At 39.2% G+C, this 20,610-nt stretch overlaps 1 protein-coding gene across 3 annotated transcripts; it reads left to right on the top strand.

The window, feature by feature from the left end:
- The first annotated feature begins 5,115 nt into the window (after window positions 1–5,115).
- Window positions 5,116–17,435, top strand: nap1l4a (nucleosome assembly protein 1-like 4a). 3 transcript variants are annotated; one of them, XM_074677845.1, is made up of 14 exons: window positions 5,116–5,189; window positions 6,170–6,205; window positions 6,410–6,467; window positions 7,478–7,622; window positions 8,181–8,267; window positions 9,240–9,374; window positions 9,459–9,530; window positions 9,629–9,768; window positions 10,010–10,155; window positions 12,562–12,581; window positions 12,699–12,818; window positions 13,084–13,119; window positions 13,275–13,331; window positions 15,839–17,435. In XM_074677845.1, exons 2-14 carry the CDS (start codon window positions 6,190–6,192, stop codon window positions 15,875–15,877), a joined length of 1,071 nt encoding a protein of 356 aa, XP_074533946.1. In that variant the 5' UTR covers window positions 5,116–5,189; window positions 6,170–6,189; the 3' UTR covers window positions 15,878–17,435. The 3 variants fall into 3 exon arrangements, with proteins under 3 accessions (XP_074533946.1, XP_074533947.1, XP_074533945.1); XM_074677846.1 differs by lacking the exon at window positions 15,839–17,435 and adding an exon at window positions 15,431–15,465 and having other exon boundaries at window positions 5,140–5,189; window positions 6,170–6,217; XM_074677844.1 differs by having other exon boundaries at window positions 5,141–5,189; window positions 6,170–6,217.
- Window positions 17,436–20,610: the final 3,175 nt, after the last annotated feature.

Raw genomic sequence — 20,610 nt, 5'->3', positions numbered from 1 at the left:
GTTTGGCCACTTCATTCACAAAACCAATACCCCTGTGGGATGAGAACGGCTTGTGTAGGTGCTGCTGCAAGGTGTTGAATCAAATGAAAAAAGACCATGGCTATCATGATCTCCACTTCAAGAGGAGGCCAATTCTTTTCTTCTTTTTTTTATGAACACCTGTGCTTGTGAGAGTGAAAAACATGATGTGAAAAAAGAGAAGACAAAGAACATTGAACTACAACAGCAACCTTTTGGAGTCATGAATAGTCTTATTCCAGACAATGACCAATTTGGGCAACTTAATGTAGATTTTTCTCTTAAAGACAGAAATATTGATCACAGCTTCAAATGACAATCTGATGTTCTCGTGATCTGTCTAAACCACATGTCCATGTTAGACCAATCAATGCAGTAAAATTGACTCATCAATGTTACACAAAGTGGCGAGAATTACACACAAAGATGAAATATTAGTTTATTTTTCAAACCCACTAATTTCTATTCATGGTCACAAGGCTGCACAAGCCGATTTGTGACTAAGGACAATAAGACAACTTTTGCCTGATTGTATGACTGATTATACAGATGTACACATTTATATCTGCAGATTATTGCACATGTTTGTGCTGAGAAAATTAACAAACAAAAAGAGAGAAAGCAAGAATGAAGCATCAATGAAATGTACTATTTTTAATCAAAGTATCCCAGAATAGACTCTGTCATCAGTGTATGAAAGTAATAAAGTGATGTGAATGGGTGGGTGTGAGTGGAAGAGCAGAGCAGTGGTCTGAGGACTAGAGAAAAGACTATATGAACATAGTCCATGTAACAATTCAAACATCAAACCCTGCACTGAGGTTTCAAAATGAAAGAAACCAGGAAGAAAAAAATGATGAAAAAAAAGATTCAAATGTAACCTCATTATCTGAAGGCAACCTCTTCCAGTGAGGTCAATTGGTTTACATAGCACAAAACCAAATATATGTCCCAAAAGATTTTATAATTCGACAACCATATATCATCTCTCTATCCACAACCTGTAATGGAAAAAGAAACAAACATTTTAATATATTTAACTGTTGGGGGGAGGGGGGTAGTAAGAAAAGTTCAACAGGGAGGGACACATTTTTTTCAGAACAGACAAACATGCTAAGGAATATGAAACGCTACACCACCATGTGACTACTTGAACTGCTCCTCTTGGTGACAGATGACATGCATTTGACCCATACAGGTTGAGGCCAGGGTGAAGGCACATTTGCCTTTGAGCTACACTTATGATTACATCACCACGGCATGGAGTCACACAAGTTTGGGTCTCTGATAAGATGTGCTCTGCCTTTGCTGCAGTCTCCAACATCCTCCTATCCAAGACAAATGGGATGAACATAATTAAGATGTACATAGAATGATGTACACATTTACTCTGTGGTGCTTGTACATTGATAAACAGGCATGATATTAACGATGTATTGGTTACTCAAAAATGTCTGTGGACAGTGCAGGTTAGTGCTGAAACACTTTATCTTGTATCTTCATGACATATTAGGTAAACACTGCATTTTGACGCAGACTTGTGATCACACATCTGGTAATAGCTCTACATGTGGTAAAGCATCAGCACACATCACATTTGGAGGGCCACGGCAGGTGTGTGGACATTTACTTTATGGATAGTATGGTGCATAAGTCTAAATGGGCAGAGGTTAATTGGTTAGTCTGGGACTCTGACAGGCTTGGGCTGAAGCTGTAAAGTACAGCTTTGTAGGACAGCTGCAGGTGTAACTATTATCTTAACAGAGGGTTACAAAACTGTTAGATGCTGTCACATGAATGGATTTGCAATAATCTACAACATAAAGACAGCGTGAAGCTGACTGTGCCCAAGACAATGCTAAGACAGCACAAGATTTCCAAAGTTAGTCATTACAGTATTGTCTTTTCTTGATCTGTAGCTGCTTCTAAATGCTACACAATCACATTTAATGTCTTCTTCTGTGGGTCCAAACCCTGCTGGCAAATGTCACACTGTGACAAGCACAAAGCCTGCTCACCACAACTTAGCCCTGAGGGGCTTTGTTGCTGTCACTTTCTCTCAAGCATGCATGCTGCGCAGTGGCTGATAGGAAACACAAAGTTGCTTTTATTCTTCTTCATTAAAAGACAGCTATTAGTAAAAGAGTTTTAAAAAATTGCAAAAAGCACATTAAAAAAAACCAATAAAAACTTAAAGGCTAGATTAGTAGAATACTGAATTTGTGATGACAAATGATCACAACCATTTAAAAAATATACATCTAGATTCAAAATATGTAAAAAGGCTGTGTATATTCTCATAGAATATGTTACTTTGAATAATAAGAGAAGAAAAGCCATTCCATCCAATGCCAAATGACTTTAAGCTTTTACAAATTCTCAATTCAATGCAGTTCTGTCAACATTATTAAAATGGTCCTTCAGTGTGATCCTTTGGATGCAGTGAACACGCCAATGTTGTCTGGCAGGGCAGGTAAATAATACCCCTTGTGCTGCTGTCATACACACGGGACAATTATCAATGCTTTCTGTCAAACGAGGCTTCTGAGTCATTTCCCTTCCTTCTCCTTCAAACAATAGTAATAAACATTCGCCTCACTGTGCAAGGCAGAATATCTATGTAACCATATGTTGTGTTTCAACATTTCATGTATTGCCAAGCCCAACAGGAATGGTAATACACTAAGGGCTACATAAGCTTCAAAAATTTGTTAAGCAACTACAAGCACCTTTAGAGCAGGTCAAATATGTCTGAGAGCAGTCAAAAGCACTTTTACGTAACAGAGTAAAAACAACATAAACCTCACCTGTCAACTCAGTCATGGAGCATACACACTGAAGATAGCCTTTCGCAGTGTACAGTCTCACCAGTAGTGTCACTGTCTCCCGCAAAAGCATGGGCACATGAAGCCCTCTTGTGGTCTAAACCTAAACTCTGACTCTTCAGGGGTTTTTTTTGTTTGTTTGTTTTAGTAGATAAACATTTTCTTTGTGTATGTAGTACATTTGAATAAGGGAAAAAAAGCATAGAACTGTGGATTCAACTCTGTCTTGGGTTGTTTGAAGCTCTAATCCCATATGTGCTGCATCATTTTCACTATTTTACTACCCCTCAATAACTTACAAAGCATGAAATTCATTAAATGGTTAATTCTTGTAAATGCAATTTAATGAATACTTCAGATTTGAGTTAGCTTTCCTAAGAAAGCTGTTATCCGGGATGTTGCACCTTTCAGGTTTTCATGGGTTGGGTTTGCCAGAGGCATGTCTGGACATTTTTGAAGGGCTTACTCAGTGACTTATGCAGGAGTGGCATGAAGTAGGCCTGTCCGCAGACAAACACATGAATGAATAAATAACTTTTATTCTAACATCCTCTTTCATCCCAAATCATATATAGACAACCATATAGTAACATCCATGCTTAATGGTTATGTTGAAGGATGCGATACAAATTCACAATTTAGAACTCTGATAAAAGGATATGTGTTTGTAACACAAAGAGAGCTATAGTCAATTAAAAAAAGAGTTGCTTTTGATAAAAGACAATACAGCGGTCAGTACTTCTGAAAAATCTCAAACCAAGTTTTGGGGTTTTCAGTGGCCAATCTATTTCTAAGGGAACTCCATGTCACACAGCTGTGCAGAGGCTTGGGCAATTTTTCCTGTCTCTTTAGTCGACCAATGCTTCCAAAATTCATAAGTTGTACACGTAGTGCTTATGCTCCTCATGGGATTCACATCTATGCAAGAGGTGTTTGATTTTATCCTCCAAACTACAGCCAAACATGTTCACTGACGTACAGAAGAATTACTTTAAGTCATTGTACACTAGGGTGACCATATTTTGATTTCCAAAAAAGAGGACAACGGCACTGGCCTCGAGGCACAATATATATATATATATATATATATATATATATACACACACATATATATATATATATATATATATATATATATATATATATATATATATATATATATATATATATAGTTTAAAAAATTGATATTTTTTACTACATAACTAAAAAAAAGTACCGAAAATCTGTATCGTTGAGTACCGGTACAGATTGCCAGGTACCGGGCATTGGTACCATATCGTTTCAAATGTGAAAGGTACCCATCCCTAATAACACCATGGACAATGGCTTCAGTCTTGGTGCGAGCACTACTAAACTTTTTAGCAACGTCAGAGTCAGGAAATGTCTTTTTTAGCAAGGCACTGGTGCAATCCGTGGACCTGTAGCTGTTGAGGTGTTTTACAATATGAAATGCCATTACACCCTCCACTGCATTTACAGCAACCTCTGTTTGCCCAGGTCTAACAAAGAACTCAGTCAACTTTGCAGAAGAACTCTCACCTCGCACAGCTTTTTAATGTTTTTCGGTGTCCATGTGAGCTTTGAGATCTCCAGCACCTTTATTGGACACTGAGACATATGTGCCAGCTTTGCACACGGTACATTCCGCCTCCCACTTGTCCCGATCGGGACGGTATGTCGGAATTTTTTTTTTGCAGTTCATCTGTGAAGCTGCACTTATGCTTAGGCGTCTTCCGTGCAATACAGCTCCGCTGTCTAAACAGCCCCCTGTCTTCTCCGCTCTCCGTCTATGTCTCTCTCTCTCACCTTCTCTCTGACCCTCTCACTCTCTATGTGTGTGTGCACGCACAGAGCAGACCTGCCCACAAGGCAGCCTCTCGGTAAGTGATGCGCATCATAGTATTGTTTGCAAGCGCCTGTCAATTTACGGACGCGCGTAATGGTCCTTTGAAAATCAGTGAACACCGGACATTTTCGTGAATTTATTAAACCCGCCCGGACACCCCGGACAGGACGTAAAAAGTGGACATGTCCGGGCAAAAGAGGACGCTTGGTCACCCTATTGTACACTGTCTTTGCAGTGATCATGCTTAGCATCAAATTTTGTTTTTATGACACTGATTGATATCTTTCCTTTCACTATATCTGTTTATTTTGGTAAAGCAGGTGACTGAGCAATAAGGCAAGTGTCTTTTCGCAACACTGTAGTTAAATGAAGCATAATACCCTCCGCCAACAGCTGTCCAATGAAAACCCAGGATGATGGAGCGCGTGTGTTGCTCGCGCGTGGGTGTTGAAGCGAAGACGCGTGAGCGACGCGACCAGCTTGGTTCTACTCGGCTAGAGGTAAGATTGCCAAACAGCTAGTACGCTAAAACATTTCATTTCACGAGAGGTTTCTACCGTGTGAGGCTCTGCGCCGTGATCTGTACGAATCCTTGAACTACACTGACAAACTGTTAGTGAACTGTCTTACAATCACTTCGCCTCAACTCTTGTTGCTTTTATATACGCGCGAGCTAACCGTGCTTAGCTGATGTTAGCTTGTCAGTGCGGCTAGCAGGAGGCTAGAAGCTGTACCGTTGACATTAGCTTAACGGTCGGTTTAACAGTTTAATGAAAAGACAAAGCACTTTTGCGTTACAATCCCACTAGTAATCTTGTATGGAACATTTTTTGCGGATTCAGTCTAGTAGGTTCGTGTGAAGCGTTAACCTTTGCTCTAACTGTTGGCTAAAGCATTGTTCACAGCACGTTGGCTCGCAGTTTATTGCTAACTTCATAGCCCGGTTAGCTGCTGTCAGAATTTTGGCACCGCCCATACGATGGTTATTAGCATTGGCTTGGCTGTGAACCGATTTAAGTGATCAGCTTGAGTAAACATTGATGTGTCGGGGCCCCTCTTAGGCTGTCTGAACCAGTGTTTATCATTTTTATTATTGTTAATGACCGGATGCTAACTTGGTTGTCAACCTAGCCCAGCTGCCACTAGCATGTCAGTGCGTCATCGGCTCGCGCATGCTCAACAACAGATATCTGTTGAGTCGAAAATTAACTGCTGCTTTGTCTCTGTTACTCCAAGTGATGCTGACATGACTTTGCACCTTTGGATAAAGATTGCTGCATGTTCTTCTGCGACTTACAACAGAGGTTATTTAAGAGTGGATAAATTCAGTGACAGCACTAATCCATGCGTGTTCATGAACCATAGTGGATACTCACTTCCTTTAACTCTGTCGTTGGTTCAGTGTTCTTTTCACACAATCTATCAATCTCTGTCTCAATATGATCTGAATTATAATACAATTGAATTGTTTTTGTCATAGGAAGGAGTTGCCACTCAGTAATGGATGCCACTAAAGGTAAAGGCAAAGGTATTCTAAGCTAGCTTCACTGCACAAAATTCACACAGCCCACTGGGAGAATAGTTTGAGAATATTTTTCTTCCTTTGAGTTTACACAAGCTAATTATGCTCATTTCATGCATGTATAGAAAAAAAGAAGCTACCAACAAAGTTTAACCTCTAATATTGGGTAACTGCATTAATGGTCTCTGTTGGTTCAAGGGATGCCAAATCCAGGTGGGCAGATGGACAAACCTGTCAGCTTCCACTTCTTGGAAAGGTTAGTACGAGTCGTTGGTTTTGTCGTTTTTTTTAATGTGAAGCATTCATTAAAATGCTATTGTGTGCTGTTTTTTGCATAAATTGGATTATAAAGATGAATAAAAAATGCTCTTGGCCATTACCCAGTGTTTGTTTTCATAAATATGTCTTAATCGCCTGCAACCTTAAGACTTAAGTTATTGTCAATGTCAGCTTTATTTATATAGCACATTTAAACAGCCAGCAGCCTACCAAAGTGCTTTACAGTAAAGAGACAGACATGATAAAAACAATTAAACAATAAAAGTAATAAAACAAATATAATTTTATTAACATTTACGGGACTAGACCTGTAAATGTTTTTGTAAAGTGTCTTGAGATAGCGTTTGTTATGATTTGGCACTATACAAATAAAGATTGATTGATTGATTGAAATAAAAGTAATAAGAAAAGGGACAGTACAGTTCAAATATGCATACTGCTCAGTAAAACCAATAAAAGTCCCAGATAAAAGTAGCTATACTCCACCAAAGGCAAAGGTGAACAAGTGTGTCTTCAACTGTGTTTTAAAGGTAGGTGTTCTGCTGTCATAGACCAGCTGATGCAAGTTGTATTTGACAGCCAAAATGAAGCAATGACATCAATATCCACAAAGTTTGATGTGGTGCTCCCCGCTTAATGTGGTTTTGTAATGAAAAAAGGTTTTTGATTTGTCATTTTGACCTAAAAAGTAAGGATTTTCTGAGCTTTCATACAGTGTGTTTGTTGCGTTATTCAAAACCCAATGCACTGCAAACTATCCAAATAAGGTTTAATTCTGCAAAGTATTTTATTGTTTTGAGTAACCACTGTGAAATGACACCTTGTTGAAGTAGTTATTACACTTTATGGAAAAAGTTGCTTTTGTATAAGCACTCATTAAGTTTTGTGTTAGAATTGTTTCAAGGTATCACTTTTTGCTTTAAATATATTGACATTGATTTTTGCTGTAAAGTTTTAAAATCATCTTCTGTTTTTGTTTTTCTGTAGCATGCTTCCCAAAGTAGTGAAGAGGCGAGTGCATGCCTTGAAAAGGCTACAGGTGCAGTGTGCCAACATAGAGGCTAAATTCTATGAGGAAGTCCATGAGCTAGAGAGGAAGTATGCTGCCCTCTATCACCCACTGTTTGAGAAGGTACTGTATATTTTGTTGATCATGATTTTTACAAAAGCTTTTTAATTTTCCTTTTGTGGTGCCCACCCCAGCCTGCTTCCTTTAAATTAAGCCAACAGTGAAGAAAATGACACCACACTGAATGCTCCTGCATGTACTTGAGGATTATTTGCTTTGTTTACTGCACCAACTGATGTGTTAAGTCCGTCTCTCTGGCCTGATCTGGGGTCAGTGGAGATGCATCACTGTGCTATATTGAAAACTGCTTGAACGAAGAGTCAACTGCTCTTTTGTCAGTCAAGGCTATTTCCAGAGCGAGTGACAAGAACTCAGCCATTCTTAGTCGCAGTGAAGATTGACAGCTGTAATCCTACTGCACCTGTTTATGTGTGCATGTGTGTATCCTTGTTTGTGTGTAAGTCTGTGTTAGTGGTGTTGATTTCAGTGTGCTCACTGGAAATTTCTTTACAAAAATTCTTGTAAATATACAAATATTTTACTGTAAAATTCACAAATCTTTCTCTATATAAATTAATCCTTTTTGTTGCATATGTGTGTGTGTGTGTCTGTGTGTAAAAGAGGAGAGATATAGTCACAGGAACAGTGGAACCCACAGACGAAGAGTGTGAATGGCACAGTGACAGAGAGGAAGAGGAGGAGCTAGCCGTAAGTACATGTTTAGATTGTTTGAAAAGCATTATGAACATATTAACAAATTAAACATATTTTTTGAATGCCTATGACCTCTGCCATGGGACAATATAATGTGAAGTAACAAACGGCTCTATAGTTGAAGTATTTTGTTTACATTTTTCTCTCTAAAGGCCCATTTATACTCCCTTTGCGTATGAAAAGGTATCCGTCCATTTCAAATGATGATACCGTCACTGCTTACATACTTCCATGCGTCCTTTACATTGGCATTGCAGTCAACCAAGACATCCACCAGGGGGAAGCCCAGAGTCAAAAGTTTGTGTCAACAACAAACTCAAAAACAAGCATGGTGATTGTGAAGGAGGTATTAATAATGTCCAGCTTGCTTAAAAGACAAAAATTGAGCCTTGGTGAGGCAGTTAAATACATTGCAAAGGTTCAACCATTGTTATTTCTTCTTTGTGTCTCACCAAAGCTTTATATCCGGTAGTAACAGCAACACTGCCCCCACGGCTTCCAGTGGTACTACTCCGTTTGGTCTTTATCTGCAAGCTTCGTGGAAACGTGCAGAAATATTGACAAAATAAACGCAGAGCACGGACAGAAGGCTTTGTCCGTATCCATATGCAATTTTGAGCTGAAATGGGCCTTAAAAGAAAAGCAGGATGAGACTTAAAAACAAATCAACTTGAAAAAAAATCTCAATACTTAAATGATAGGATCAGCACATGTGTTTTTGTTAGTTCTAATTAAAAATATATACATATTTATATATATTTTTTATTTTTTCTACTCAAGCTTTACATACTTAAAGTTCCTCACAGCCTTAAATAATACAGAATGTTCACGTTCTGCTGTAACCTTAGCAGTACCTGGAGTTCTTTACACAGCATTCATATTAAAATTATTTTTTTATTATCGTTGATAAACTGAATCCCCTGGACTTGCATGGTTTTGACAATTTGTTTGCTCCACTGTTGGTAGGAGGACGTAAAAGAAAAAGCTGTTATTGAGGATTCAAAGAAAGAGGAAGCCGCGCCACAGGAAGACCCCAAAGGCATCCCAGAGTTCTGGCTCACCATATTTAAGAGTGTGGACATGCTCAGTGACATGCTTCAGGTAAATGAAAATGATCTCTGTGTGAGTCTTATAAGCATTTCAGTATTTATGGCCCTTACTGGACTTTTTTTAATGTACAAACAGGAACATGATGAGCCCATCCTAAAGCACCTGAAAGACATTCAAGTCAAGTTTTCAGAACCAGGAGAGCCAATGGTCTGTACTTCAAACTGTTTTGCTGAATCTTTCACATCAGATTAATAATCTAAAGATAAATTACTAAATAAAACAATCCCTTTTTTGTCTCTCTTCAGAGTTTTACACTAGAGTTTCACTTTGAACCCAATGGCTACTTCAACAATGCAGTCCTCACTAAAGTCTACAAGATGAAGTCAGAGCCCGATGCATCAGACCCCTTTTCATTTGAGGGTCCAGAGATTATTGACTGTGAAGGGTAAGAGCTCGAGATCACATGCATGATACTCAAACTCTGACTTTGACTAAAATGAGGTTTGAGGGGAAAAAAATAGAAGTTGTGTGGTTTGTAAAACATTCCTCTTCACTCTTTGGATATTAATATCTCCTGATTTGGCATCCCACACATCAGCCTCCTCTTGGCGCTTCTTCCAGCATTTACCTTTTGTGTCCTCACTTTCCTCCACCTCTCACTTCTGTTAACATCTCCTCTCTCTTAGCTGTCAGATAGACTGGCACAAGGGGAAGGATGTGACGGTCAAAACCATAAAGAAGAAGCAGAAGCACAAAGGCCGCGGCACTGTCCGCACAATTACCAAACAGGTCCCCAACGACTCATTCTTCAACTTCTTTAATCCTGTTAAAAGTAAGTACACTAAAACACACACACTACTCATGTAGACATGAATGTAAAATCTTCCACTTGCTTTCAACCATTCCCCTCTGGATCTCATAACTGTGACATTTAAATCATTGATTTGCTCTACAAGAATGCTCTACACACACCTGTTAAAGCAAACCCCTAATCACTGAACGCTCAAACAAACTGCTTGAAAGTCAACATGTCAGTGATCAGCTGCAGGCGAGGCAGCAACATGTTGGCATAAAGGTCATGTGGTTACACCTCTTGTCTCTGCACTAAGCTGGCTTCAACAGCAAGTGGCGCCAGACTCCTGTCAGATTGCGCAGTGTCTCTGCTGTGTAACAGATTTGCCAGCTTTTCTGTTGCTCAGTGACGATGAACCCAAGGCTGAGCTCACAAGACTGTAGAGCTTGTGTTCACCATTATTTTCCAGCTTTTAGAATAGGGAGTCTGCATACACACTCAGATTTTCTTAACAACCTTTCCCTTAAGAGAGCCAGTCACTCATTTATTATCTATCGACAGTTACAAGTTTATGATTCTGTGTTTCCAGTGCACCCTTTTCAAAATCTTTTAAATGTGCAGGGATAAAAAATAAAGGCAGCTTACCAAAAATGCACTTCAGTGTTGGACTGTAGGTGGAATGGCTTTTGAAATATATTGTTTTCTTAGTTTAAAGATCTTTGCTTGTTAGATTTTTGGAATAATCTCATACTGGCATTATGCACCAGTCACACAGTTTAGATGAGTCTCTATATCAGTAGTTATACAAAAAAGCGACTGATCCCTTCAATCAAATATCTCTTGAAGTATCCAGTATAAAGCAGCAGACATCTTTAATTTTAGTGACTGTATTCTCTGTCGAGTGGAGTCACGGTACCTTGCAGACATGCCTGGACCCATTCAGACTTGTCTTAGCTGACCCGCTCACCCAATAGCTGAGCTATTGTTTGTCATACTGGTTCAGTCACAGTCTCATTATAAAAGTGGTGAATATAAATAGCTATCTGTTTAGGTGTGAAGCTCTTGAGTTGTGATAGGTTAAATAAATTAGTCTTCTTCTCCTGATTACATGAACATTCATGAAAGTACATGTGAGTCTGGTTGTACTGTCCCTGGTTATGATAAAATTACTTCTGGTAATTCTAGCCTCATCTGCCCACAGAAAGGGTTTCTTTTGTAATGAGCTGTATCTCCGTCAGAATATTTTCTCCTTCCATTCAGAACTATTTATTCCATCTCAAAAACTCATCAATAAGAGTAGAATAAGACTGACAAATCGCTGGACAGATAACTGCTTCTTGCATAAAATGCTGTGTCTGTTTCATAAGCTTTGTGCCATGGAGATTGTTTTTTTTGTTACTACTCAGTGGCTTGCTCAGCCTATGTACAATATTCTCAGCTCTCTCACTAGGTATGGGTATCTAGTAAGGTAATTTTATAGGTGCTGACAGAAGTCTGTCTGTGGTACTGAGTACCGATTCACATAAAAGCAAACGGTCCACGCATCCTTGTGACTGTGAGGGAGTGGAAGAGTAAGTTGTTTTCCATGCTGGACATGAACACAGCATTGCAATTTTATATGTAAAGAAATAACTTAAATTGAAAAACTGAAATTTTGTTATTAAACAAATTGGTATTTATTACCACATAAACACACAAAAGTACCAAAAATTAGTACCGTTGAGTACCGAAACCAGTTGCCAGGTACCGGGCACTGGTACCTTATCGTTTCAAATGTGACAGGTACCCATCCCTGTCTCTGATGCAGAAAAACATTAAGGAGTCGTCGTAAAAAGCTCAAAACTTATCAGATTCAGTCCTGGTTCAGCAAGATCGTGGCATGTGTTTATTTTTGCAAACACTGGGGGGGAAAAGAAAAGATAATACAGACCAAACTATGTCCATCTTCCTTTCATTAGGTAGTCTTGGTTCATTTGTTCTTAATGTAACCAGAGAAAACATGAATATTAGGAATCTTTCATGTGTTTTATTCTTCTTATTTTACTGTCTGGTGCAACATCAGAGTTCACACTGAAATTCTGAAGCTCACATTGTGTTACTCATACTGCATGTGCTCTTGTGTAGTTGATGATGAAATGATGTGCCAGCTGTTTGCTGACAGCTTATCACCTCCTATGGGTGATGTGACTTGCTGTCCATCTCATGATGTCATTGTTATTTGGCACAGTTGTAGCCTTAAATGGACATTTTTAGCCTGGTTGAATCACAGCTGATTGCTAAGCTATGAAAGTCTTCACACTGTAAATGTAGCATCCCTTGTCTGTTCTGTGGACCAAAGGTGCCTGTTGGAGTCTGTTTTCAAGGTTATTCACACAGTTGTTTGCCTAAAGTTTGTTTAAAACACTGTTGATGGGATTGTCTAACTGATGTTTTTTTCCTTTGTAGTTTCTCCAGATGGAGAAATGGTGAGTAAAATGTTCACATATTCTACATAAAATCAGCACCGCTCCTATTCCATCCCATCAATCAGAAACATCAGCTACTGAGTAAAAACGGTTTCTTTGTGTTCTTGTTTTTTATAGGACGAAGACTCTGAGTTCACCCTAGCCACAGACTTTGAGATCGGTCATTTCTTCCGTGAGAGAATAGTTCCCAGAGCAGTGTTGTATTTCACTGGAGAGGCCCTGGAGGATGACGAGAGTGTGAGTCTTTTTCCTGTTTAACAAGCGCGCGCACACACACACACACACACACACACACACACACACACACACACACACACACACACACACACACACACACACACACACACACACACACACACACACACACAGTTAAACTAAGCAACAAAATGCCACTATGTTGTTTTTACAGGCCATAAGAAAAATGTGGAAGAGATGTAAGTTTGAACTTGTTTTGCTGTTGCACCACTTGTGTTGATGCTCTCAACTTCTTTTTTTAATGCAGTTTGAAGAGGAGGAGCTGGAAGAGGGCGATGAAGAGGTTGGTAAACCTGCTTTTACTCACTAACCTGTGTTTCAACTTAGTATTCCTGACTGGGTGATGATTATTCTCCACCAAGGTTTTGTCACTGCTTACATTTTTTTAGAAGATTGGTTCTTCAGGTATTTTCTAAGCATTTTGTCTTTGTGTCTCAGGAGCAAGATGAGGAGGGTGATGATGATGATGACGATGAGGGGGACTTTGATCCCAAGGTCAGTAAGGTCTTCAAATTATGACCTTGTTAATGATTTTGTTATCCTCTGATTTCTTTCTTTTCTTTCTTTTTTGAGTTTTTAAAGTGTTGAGCAAGAATTTAGGAAATCTTTGAACCCAAAGCAACTTCAATGTGTGTGTAGGGAAAACTCTCAGATGATGACGGCTGTAAAATCTGACTTTGATTAAAAACGATGAGCCACTATTTGAAAGCTACTAAAAGTGTAGGCCTGTCAACACATAATTCTCATGGCTGGAACACAAGTGATCCTTTTGCATTATTCCAACTTAAAATCGAGCAATGAAATGATAACATGTTCCGCATGTCAGTGGCTATATAATGCCCAAATATTTAGTGTTTTTCAGGTGAGTTCCAGTGCTGGATAACCATTACATTATTATTGTGCTTGTATGTGCCAGTACGATACTTTTAGTTTAGTGTGTGTTTGAGCTGAAATGGTACAGTAAAGCCCAAACAGTAATATAAATCCAAGGTCCCAACATGGACCCAAAACACCACACACACAAGTGTGCATAGCCCATCGTGTAATCTAATGAAACATTCTCAGGTCAGTGATTTTCTCAACAAATCATCTTAAAACACACTGTTTAAATTCTCTTTACTTGAAATCAATTAAGTGCAGGGAGCTAAATCAGTGGTGTGTAATCAACAGTGTGTGTGTTAGGGAAGGTGGAGGAGTGCCCTCAGTGCAGTGTAGATTGTATTATATATTAGCAGGGGAAAAATAAATGACGTCTCCAATTGGCAAGTTAAAATGTACCCTCAGCTAGTTGCCTTTTCACAAATTCTTGGTCCTGAAAACTAGGGCTGCACGATTATCACAATCGCGATCGCAATCGCAATGTCAGCACATGCAATTACGTAATCGCAAAAGAGGATATCGCAATCGCAATGTCAGCACATGCAATTCAGATTTTTTCTCCATGATAACCAAGCAAGTCTGTAGACTCATCATGACACAACTTTTTTTATTAAATCGCAAGCACAATCGCAATCGCAATATTGTCCACCTTTTCCCCAAATCGTGCAGCACTACTGAAAACACGCTTTCAGCGCAGTAGTTTGTTGTTGTTCTTTGTAGTAAACAGTGGTGCATGGCATTCCTATGTGTGTGTTTCTGTCCATGTTTGTTTGTGTCAGCTAAAGCTCACAAAGCACCTACAAGGGCAGCAGGAGAGAGATTGAAGCAGCACCAAAAACAGCTTGAGAGTCAGCATAGTGATCATTAACAGCATGTCTGTTGAAGTAGAAATATTTAATGGATTATGGACCTCTGAAAAGTATTAATCAAACAGAAAATCTGTCCCTATTGGAAGGGTTTATCTCTTATATGTATTTTATTCATTTTAAAATTTATTTTTTATCATTGTTCATTTGGGCTGTAAAAAGAAAAAACTGAGCAGGATTACAAGCCTCAACTATGGATGCTGCACTTAAGACCAAAACATCAAGATTCTGTACCAAACTGAAACTAATGCGGGTCATTACGCCTCTAGCTTGCATACATCAGATATAATCATGTCATATTAAAGTTTTGCAACATGCTAAAACTCTTTCATGTAGATTGGTTTTATTTAATACAGCTCAGTGTCAAACATTGTATTCTGTCTTTTCTCAGGCTTTTGAGGTAAATCATGTAACAAAGATGTTCCTCCTCCAAAGCACAGCTTGAGCTCTTCATACCTTCTGACCTACAGAAAGACTAAAAAATACATCACCAGAGTCATCTCAGATATCATGTCGCTGAATTTAAAAGTGCAGAGTCCTGCATACGTTTACTTTTTAAGCGTTTTTTGCTCCTCTGCTCTCAGGCTCCCAGACTATTATGTAACGACGTATGATAGTGATTAAGTGCGTACCCTGGCCTGTAAGCAGTTTTTCAGATGTGAGCAACAATCGTGCTCTGTCTGTGAATGAGCGACTCTAGGTATCTGCTGTGAGCTCATCACTTATTCAGTCGTCTCATTCACCAACCTCAGCAATGTCTCACTGTGCTCACTGTATCATTTCTGAATGTGATGATTAAACTTGTGCATGTTGTTGTCTCTCCCTCCCCTGGATTCCCCTCCATTACAGGCATAATCAATCATTCTCACCCCATGCATTTCTAGGTAAGGGGGAAGTGAAGATGTCGTCACTCATTCATTATTCACTGTTGCAGTAGGCTTTCATTTCTGATTCTGGCTGCCTCTCTTTCCACTACATCCCTGATTCTCCCATTAGACTCGAGATTGTAAGACTTTTGACTCACATCTGGGTAGATACTCTTTCCTCCCCATCCCCTGACTCCTTCAGTCATTTTCCTCCTGTCATCTCATCCCAGGTTTCTTAACATGTTTCCCTTTGCTAAAACAAACCAGTGTCAGAGAAGTAGCCCTCAGTCTCTTCCTCTGTAGTGTGAGCCTGCTCTTTTTCTCTCCCTGTCCTAGTCAGCTTCATTAACGTCTCTTTCCTGTTTTTGATCTGGTTTCTCTTCTCCTACAGAAAGAACAGCCCCAGCCTGCCGAATGCAAACAGCAGTAACCGTGGTGAACAGGAGAGATGGAGACCTGCTGTCTGTTAAATCAGTTCTTAGCCAATCAGCAAGGCTCCGCCCTTTTACGAACTTTCATCTGAACGCAATAGAACGCAAACCAAACTGCGTTTTTACTATGTGCATGACTTCTTTTTCTTTTGTCTTGCGCCCATCTCACCCCTTTATTTGGCTTCATTCAAACTTAAAAGCAGGAAGCGACATGGATTCAGATATCACGGCATCGTCATCAGAGCATCATCATTTGAAGAAAAGCTAGGAAAGACAGATCCCAACTTTAGTTTTCATGGAGATAAATCAGTTACTCAGGGTTTTTTAATGCCAACAAGCAACGTGCAAGTTTACCAGGAAACTGCTGAACAAGTTTGACTTAATCTTTCACTGGGGTTGCTGCAGTGTTTCTCTTTTGTTAAGGTGTTTTTTAAGAGGCATACAATGTATCATTTTGAATTTAATTTTTTCTTTTTTTCTGTTAATGTTCATTGTCATGTCATTAGGCTATTTATTCTGGTGTCATGCAGCTGTATGAAGTGGTGCATTTTGGGAACTCTCGAGGTCCAGCCGCAGTAATAGGCTCATTCTCATTAGCCCAAAACTACGTGAGGCTTAGCAGATCAACAAACATGAATACTGCCAAGTCGTGTTTTTTTTCCTTTTTTTTTTTACAGTGAACTAGAAACACTGAGACTCCTGCTCTGCTTTAACGAGTTCTGCCCAGCTGTAAAGGGCCAAAAAAGCATTTAAACTGAGCATTTGATAGACACAACTGTGTGGTCTACCATAAATTTGTCCTACAGATTTATTCCTTGTTGCCCCATCAGCCCTGAAATGTTATTTGCTTTCACAAGCCCAATAGAAAAAATATATCTACACCTTCAGGAATAATGTGTCCCCTCAATAACTGATATCAGATTTTTAGATTTTCCCAACCTAGAGCGTAATCCCTCAACCAGCTTTGGTTGTTCAAAAGAAATCACCACTGGTATGTGTCTGCTTCTGAACAAATGTCATTTGAAGTCAGTGATGGGAAAGGGTGCAGGGAGTTTGTAATCAACATAAATTGCCAACAAGCCAAAATGAACGACTATACAAACCGTCCTTTTTATAAAATTGTTTGCCAAATGTCATTATCAAATGTAATCTTATTCAGCGTTTAAAGTTGTTGAAGAATATATGAATATTTCTGTTATTGTACAATGATTCAGTAGAACGTCTGTGGGAATTAAAAGAAGAGGTTGCCAATGTATTTTATATACTGCACTTGGATTTTGGGTGTGTGGTGGCTGGTCATCGACAGCAATTACAGTGAAAATCAAGACCTATCCCTCGTCCATTTTTAAAAGAACGATTGTAGAAAAACAAAATGACGGATCTCTCAGAGCCACGGTTGACATCTTCAGATCTACTACATCAGACCGTGTGCTAGCAATGGCCTTAACTGGTTCTTATTCATAATTTGTTACTTGCGCAGTATTTCTTTTCAATTTGTACAGAGTTAGTTAAAATATTCTATTAAAGTTGTGTGACATGGAAATGTGTGTGACCTTTTTTTTTTAAACACAGCAACATGTGGATTCAGCAGAATTTTTGGGGCTGTTTTCTACTTTTTATTTTTAACAATGATTCTTCAAGACCTTCCTCATGGGTCAGTGTGTCAAAACAGCTCCAGAGGAAACTATTGTTTCTCAAATGTAAACATAAAATGAACTAGAGGCAAAAGAAAAAGCATGAAAGTAACATCTCTGCTGCTGTATAGAACTTAGATTTCATTTGCTGCAGTGACCTTATGAGCTTGTTTAACCTTCCCTTGAGTGGTTACACGTTGAACAGAATCAGCATCAGATGATGATATGCTAATGATTAGCAGAAGCCAAGTATGCAGTCACAGCCTCAGCATGCAGGACTTCACCCTCTCCCCTCTCTGCTGTTCCGGGCTCACTTTTTACCAGCCTGGTGATTTCCAGTCTGAAGGAATTTGCAGTCTGCCAAACATCAGGCAACCAGAATGTCTGGAATCCTCTCGTCGATAGCGTAAGCATGCCCGCTCCTCAGAGAGACCCTTGTAATGCATTGTGGGAGATTATAGCTGAGTGCTCTGAACTTTCTGGAGGAGGTTGGATGGCCTGTGTCCTAGCAACCCAGGTTTTCTGGCGGGTGCTGAAAGACGGGAGATTTCTTATCCTGTCACCTCGTCCAGCAACGCTTCCAGCTGTGTGTGTTTGTGTTTCTGACGTGATGGAAACAAGAGGTGACAACCTGTAACAGTGAGAAAACAAGTCTGGATTAGATCAGGTTCAAGGGCCACAGTTGATACTTAATTATTATAGCTTTTTGCCAATCCTAAAATGAATAAGGGGTAGAGGGCACAAATCCCCAACAACTGGCAAAGACATTAAAAACTGAAATATGTCTCTAACTTCAAGGATTTACTCTGCAGACTTGGGAACAAGACTCTATTCATACTAAGCTGCTGTGTGGGGGTTTAGGATTGTTGCTCTGTAACAAGGAGGCTGATTGTTTCACACACTCATATCTGAACTTTCTATAACCAGTCCCAGGAAATGGTGCTGTATTGTAATGTCTAAGCTCTCCTTTTGGGATTCTTAAGATATACAGTGCTGATCTTCATATGTTTATCATTGCTGCACCAACCATAAAGAGTCTCAATTCCAAACTAATAACTACTACTAACACACTTTACCAGGTTTCCTGAGGGAGACATTAAAAATATTAGTCACTAGATCAACGAAGGGTTATATCTTTCCTTCTCCTCTTGAATTGCTGTGAGAGGATAAGATCTAGAGAAAATGAGACACCTCTGAAATTTTATGTACTGTTAATGGGGTTCACTGAAGCGCAATCCTCTGTGCTCCTTTCAAAATCTTCTCCACTGACTACCCAGCAGTGTTTAAGACAGGGCATTATGCTTTCTCATATTTTGAACATGGTAATCAAGTAACAAAGCTGGATGTTCATTCTAAACGTGTGCAATTTTTCAGACCTCTACATATTCATATGTTGTAGAAATCCTTGAATCTGTCTGTAAACTAGTCAAAACATTACCTTTTGGAAAATGGCACAAGATCTTTGTGAGACCTGCTGAAATGACAAGGTCATCGCATAAGGATCCCAAAACTGGTTTATGACACATTGTAGGGACGGGCCTCAAACACCAAGGTCTACCCAAAGCTCTGCCTTTACAGACAGCAGCTAAAAAAGTGTTTCAGACAGAGGCTGAATTAAATAGTTTTGTTTTCTAGATACCTGTGTGAGAAAAAAAAATCTGTTGAACTGTGAATCATCTAAAGCACAGTACCCCTCTTTTAGTTCTTCATTTTGTTCATTGACAGAGATTTTTGAACATTCACCAAAAAAATCCAGTTAGAATGAGGAGTACGTAGACCATTGGATTACACTTTCTGCCATCATCTTCTCCTCATTCAAGCACAGCAGACGTGTGAGGGTGCAGTCTCTCTGCAGCTGCACCCACTGTCTCACTCTTGGCCTCAAGGTGCTGCTGGCACAAACTCTCCGTCTATGTGAGCACACATGAGTGTGCATGAATGAGTCTGTCTGTGTGGAGTCTTTTGTATCATCACCTCCTGGTCGGAAGTGATACGAGCCAGATCGGGTTCAAGTATAAGAGGGGATAAAGAGGTCCTTTATGTGTCTGATGCCAGTTTGTGTGCAGAACTAAACGAGTTAAAATGACTAAGAATAAAGAGCCCATTACCACTTAGACCTCTTAGACCTGATAATGGAACTGATGTCTGCAACACAAGAGCTCAGGGCTTTAAAAACAGCCTCTCAGTTAATCAACTGATGACTGAAGTAAAAGCTGAAAGTAACATCTTTTTTGAAATGTCACAATAGCAGCACAGTCATGGAGCTATAACTGTCAGTCAAACCTCACAGGAGGTTTTAATAATGAGTCTGAAGCCTAGATGTAGACAGATTGGGAAGGTCTAACTGTGTAGCTGACTCATGCAGGTGAGGCATGAAATATATTTGCACACGAGTATGATGAATGTCATTTATTAACCAATTCGGTCTCCACCAATCAAAACTGCCTTAACAACTTACATGAAAGTTATTTTGCAGTATATAATGATTAACTGTGATAACAATAGATTATCTGAGCTTTATTCTTTAAGGTCCAAAAAACAGAAACAATGAAAAAATGCACATATGCTCCTGAAAACTGTCTAAAAGCCTGAAAAACACATGTGCCAACAGATATTTTTTTGCAAGTCAGATGAACAGTGCGTAGGAGTTAGACTACAATAATTGTATGGCTGTTTCCTCCTCTTCTCCTCTGTTTTGTAAAGTAAACATGGAAAATTTTTCTGCAACTTCCTCTGCAACCAAAGAAAATGTGCTGCAATAACTGCAAAGAGAAAACTACAAGAGGACTGCTGAATATAGTTAGAATAATTTTAAAACAAGTTACACCGAGTACTCCATCTTGAGTACTCACTCATACTGAGTGCCAATACATTTGTGCTCTTGATACATAAAATTTCAATTAACAGTGACAGATGGTTTTGGACAAAGACAGCAGTCATTGACATTGAGTCCACAATAAAGCACAAAGAACTCTCTCTGAGTTTATGATTTGTTTTTATTAAACCAACAAAAGTGAAAAATAAAACTCACAACTTTCAGGGTTTTTTTGTTTTTGTTTTTTTCAAATAAACTGAAGTGCAAAATAAAACAGTTTAAC

The sequence above is a fragment of the Halichoeres trimaculatus genome, unplaced genomic scaffold, assembly GCF_033239565.1.
Source record: "Halichoeres trimaculatus isolate MK-OKI-2021-1 unplaced genomic scaffold, fHalTri1.1 fHalTri1_scaffold_10, whole genome shotgun sequence".
In the NCBI taxonomy this organism is placed as follows: Eukaryota; Metazoa; Chordata; class Actinopteri; order Labriformes; family Labridae; genus Halichoeres; species Halichoeres trimaculatus.
This window is presented reverse-complemented; position numbering and strand designations above follow the sequence as displayed.

Excerpts from the sequence above, each read along its gene's own strand:
- nap1l4a (XM_074677844.1), top strand. The coding sequence starts at position 6,190 with ATGGATGCCACTAAAGGTAAAGGCAAAG. Across the intron at positions 6,218-6,409 it reads CACTAAAGGTAAAGGCAAAG|GGATGCCAAATCCAGGTGGG; the intron begins GTATTCTAAGCT and ends TGTTGGTTCAAG. Across the intron at positions 9,375-9,458 it reads TGCTCAGTGACATGCTTCAG|GAACATGATGAGCCCATCCT; the intron begins GTAAATGAAAAT and ends ATGTACAAACAG.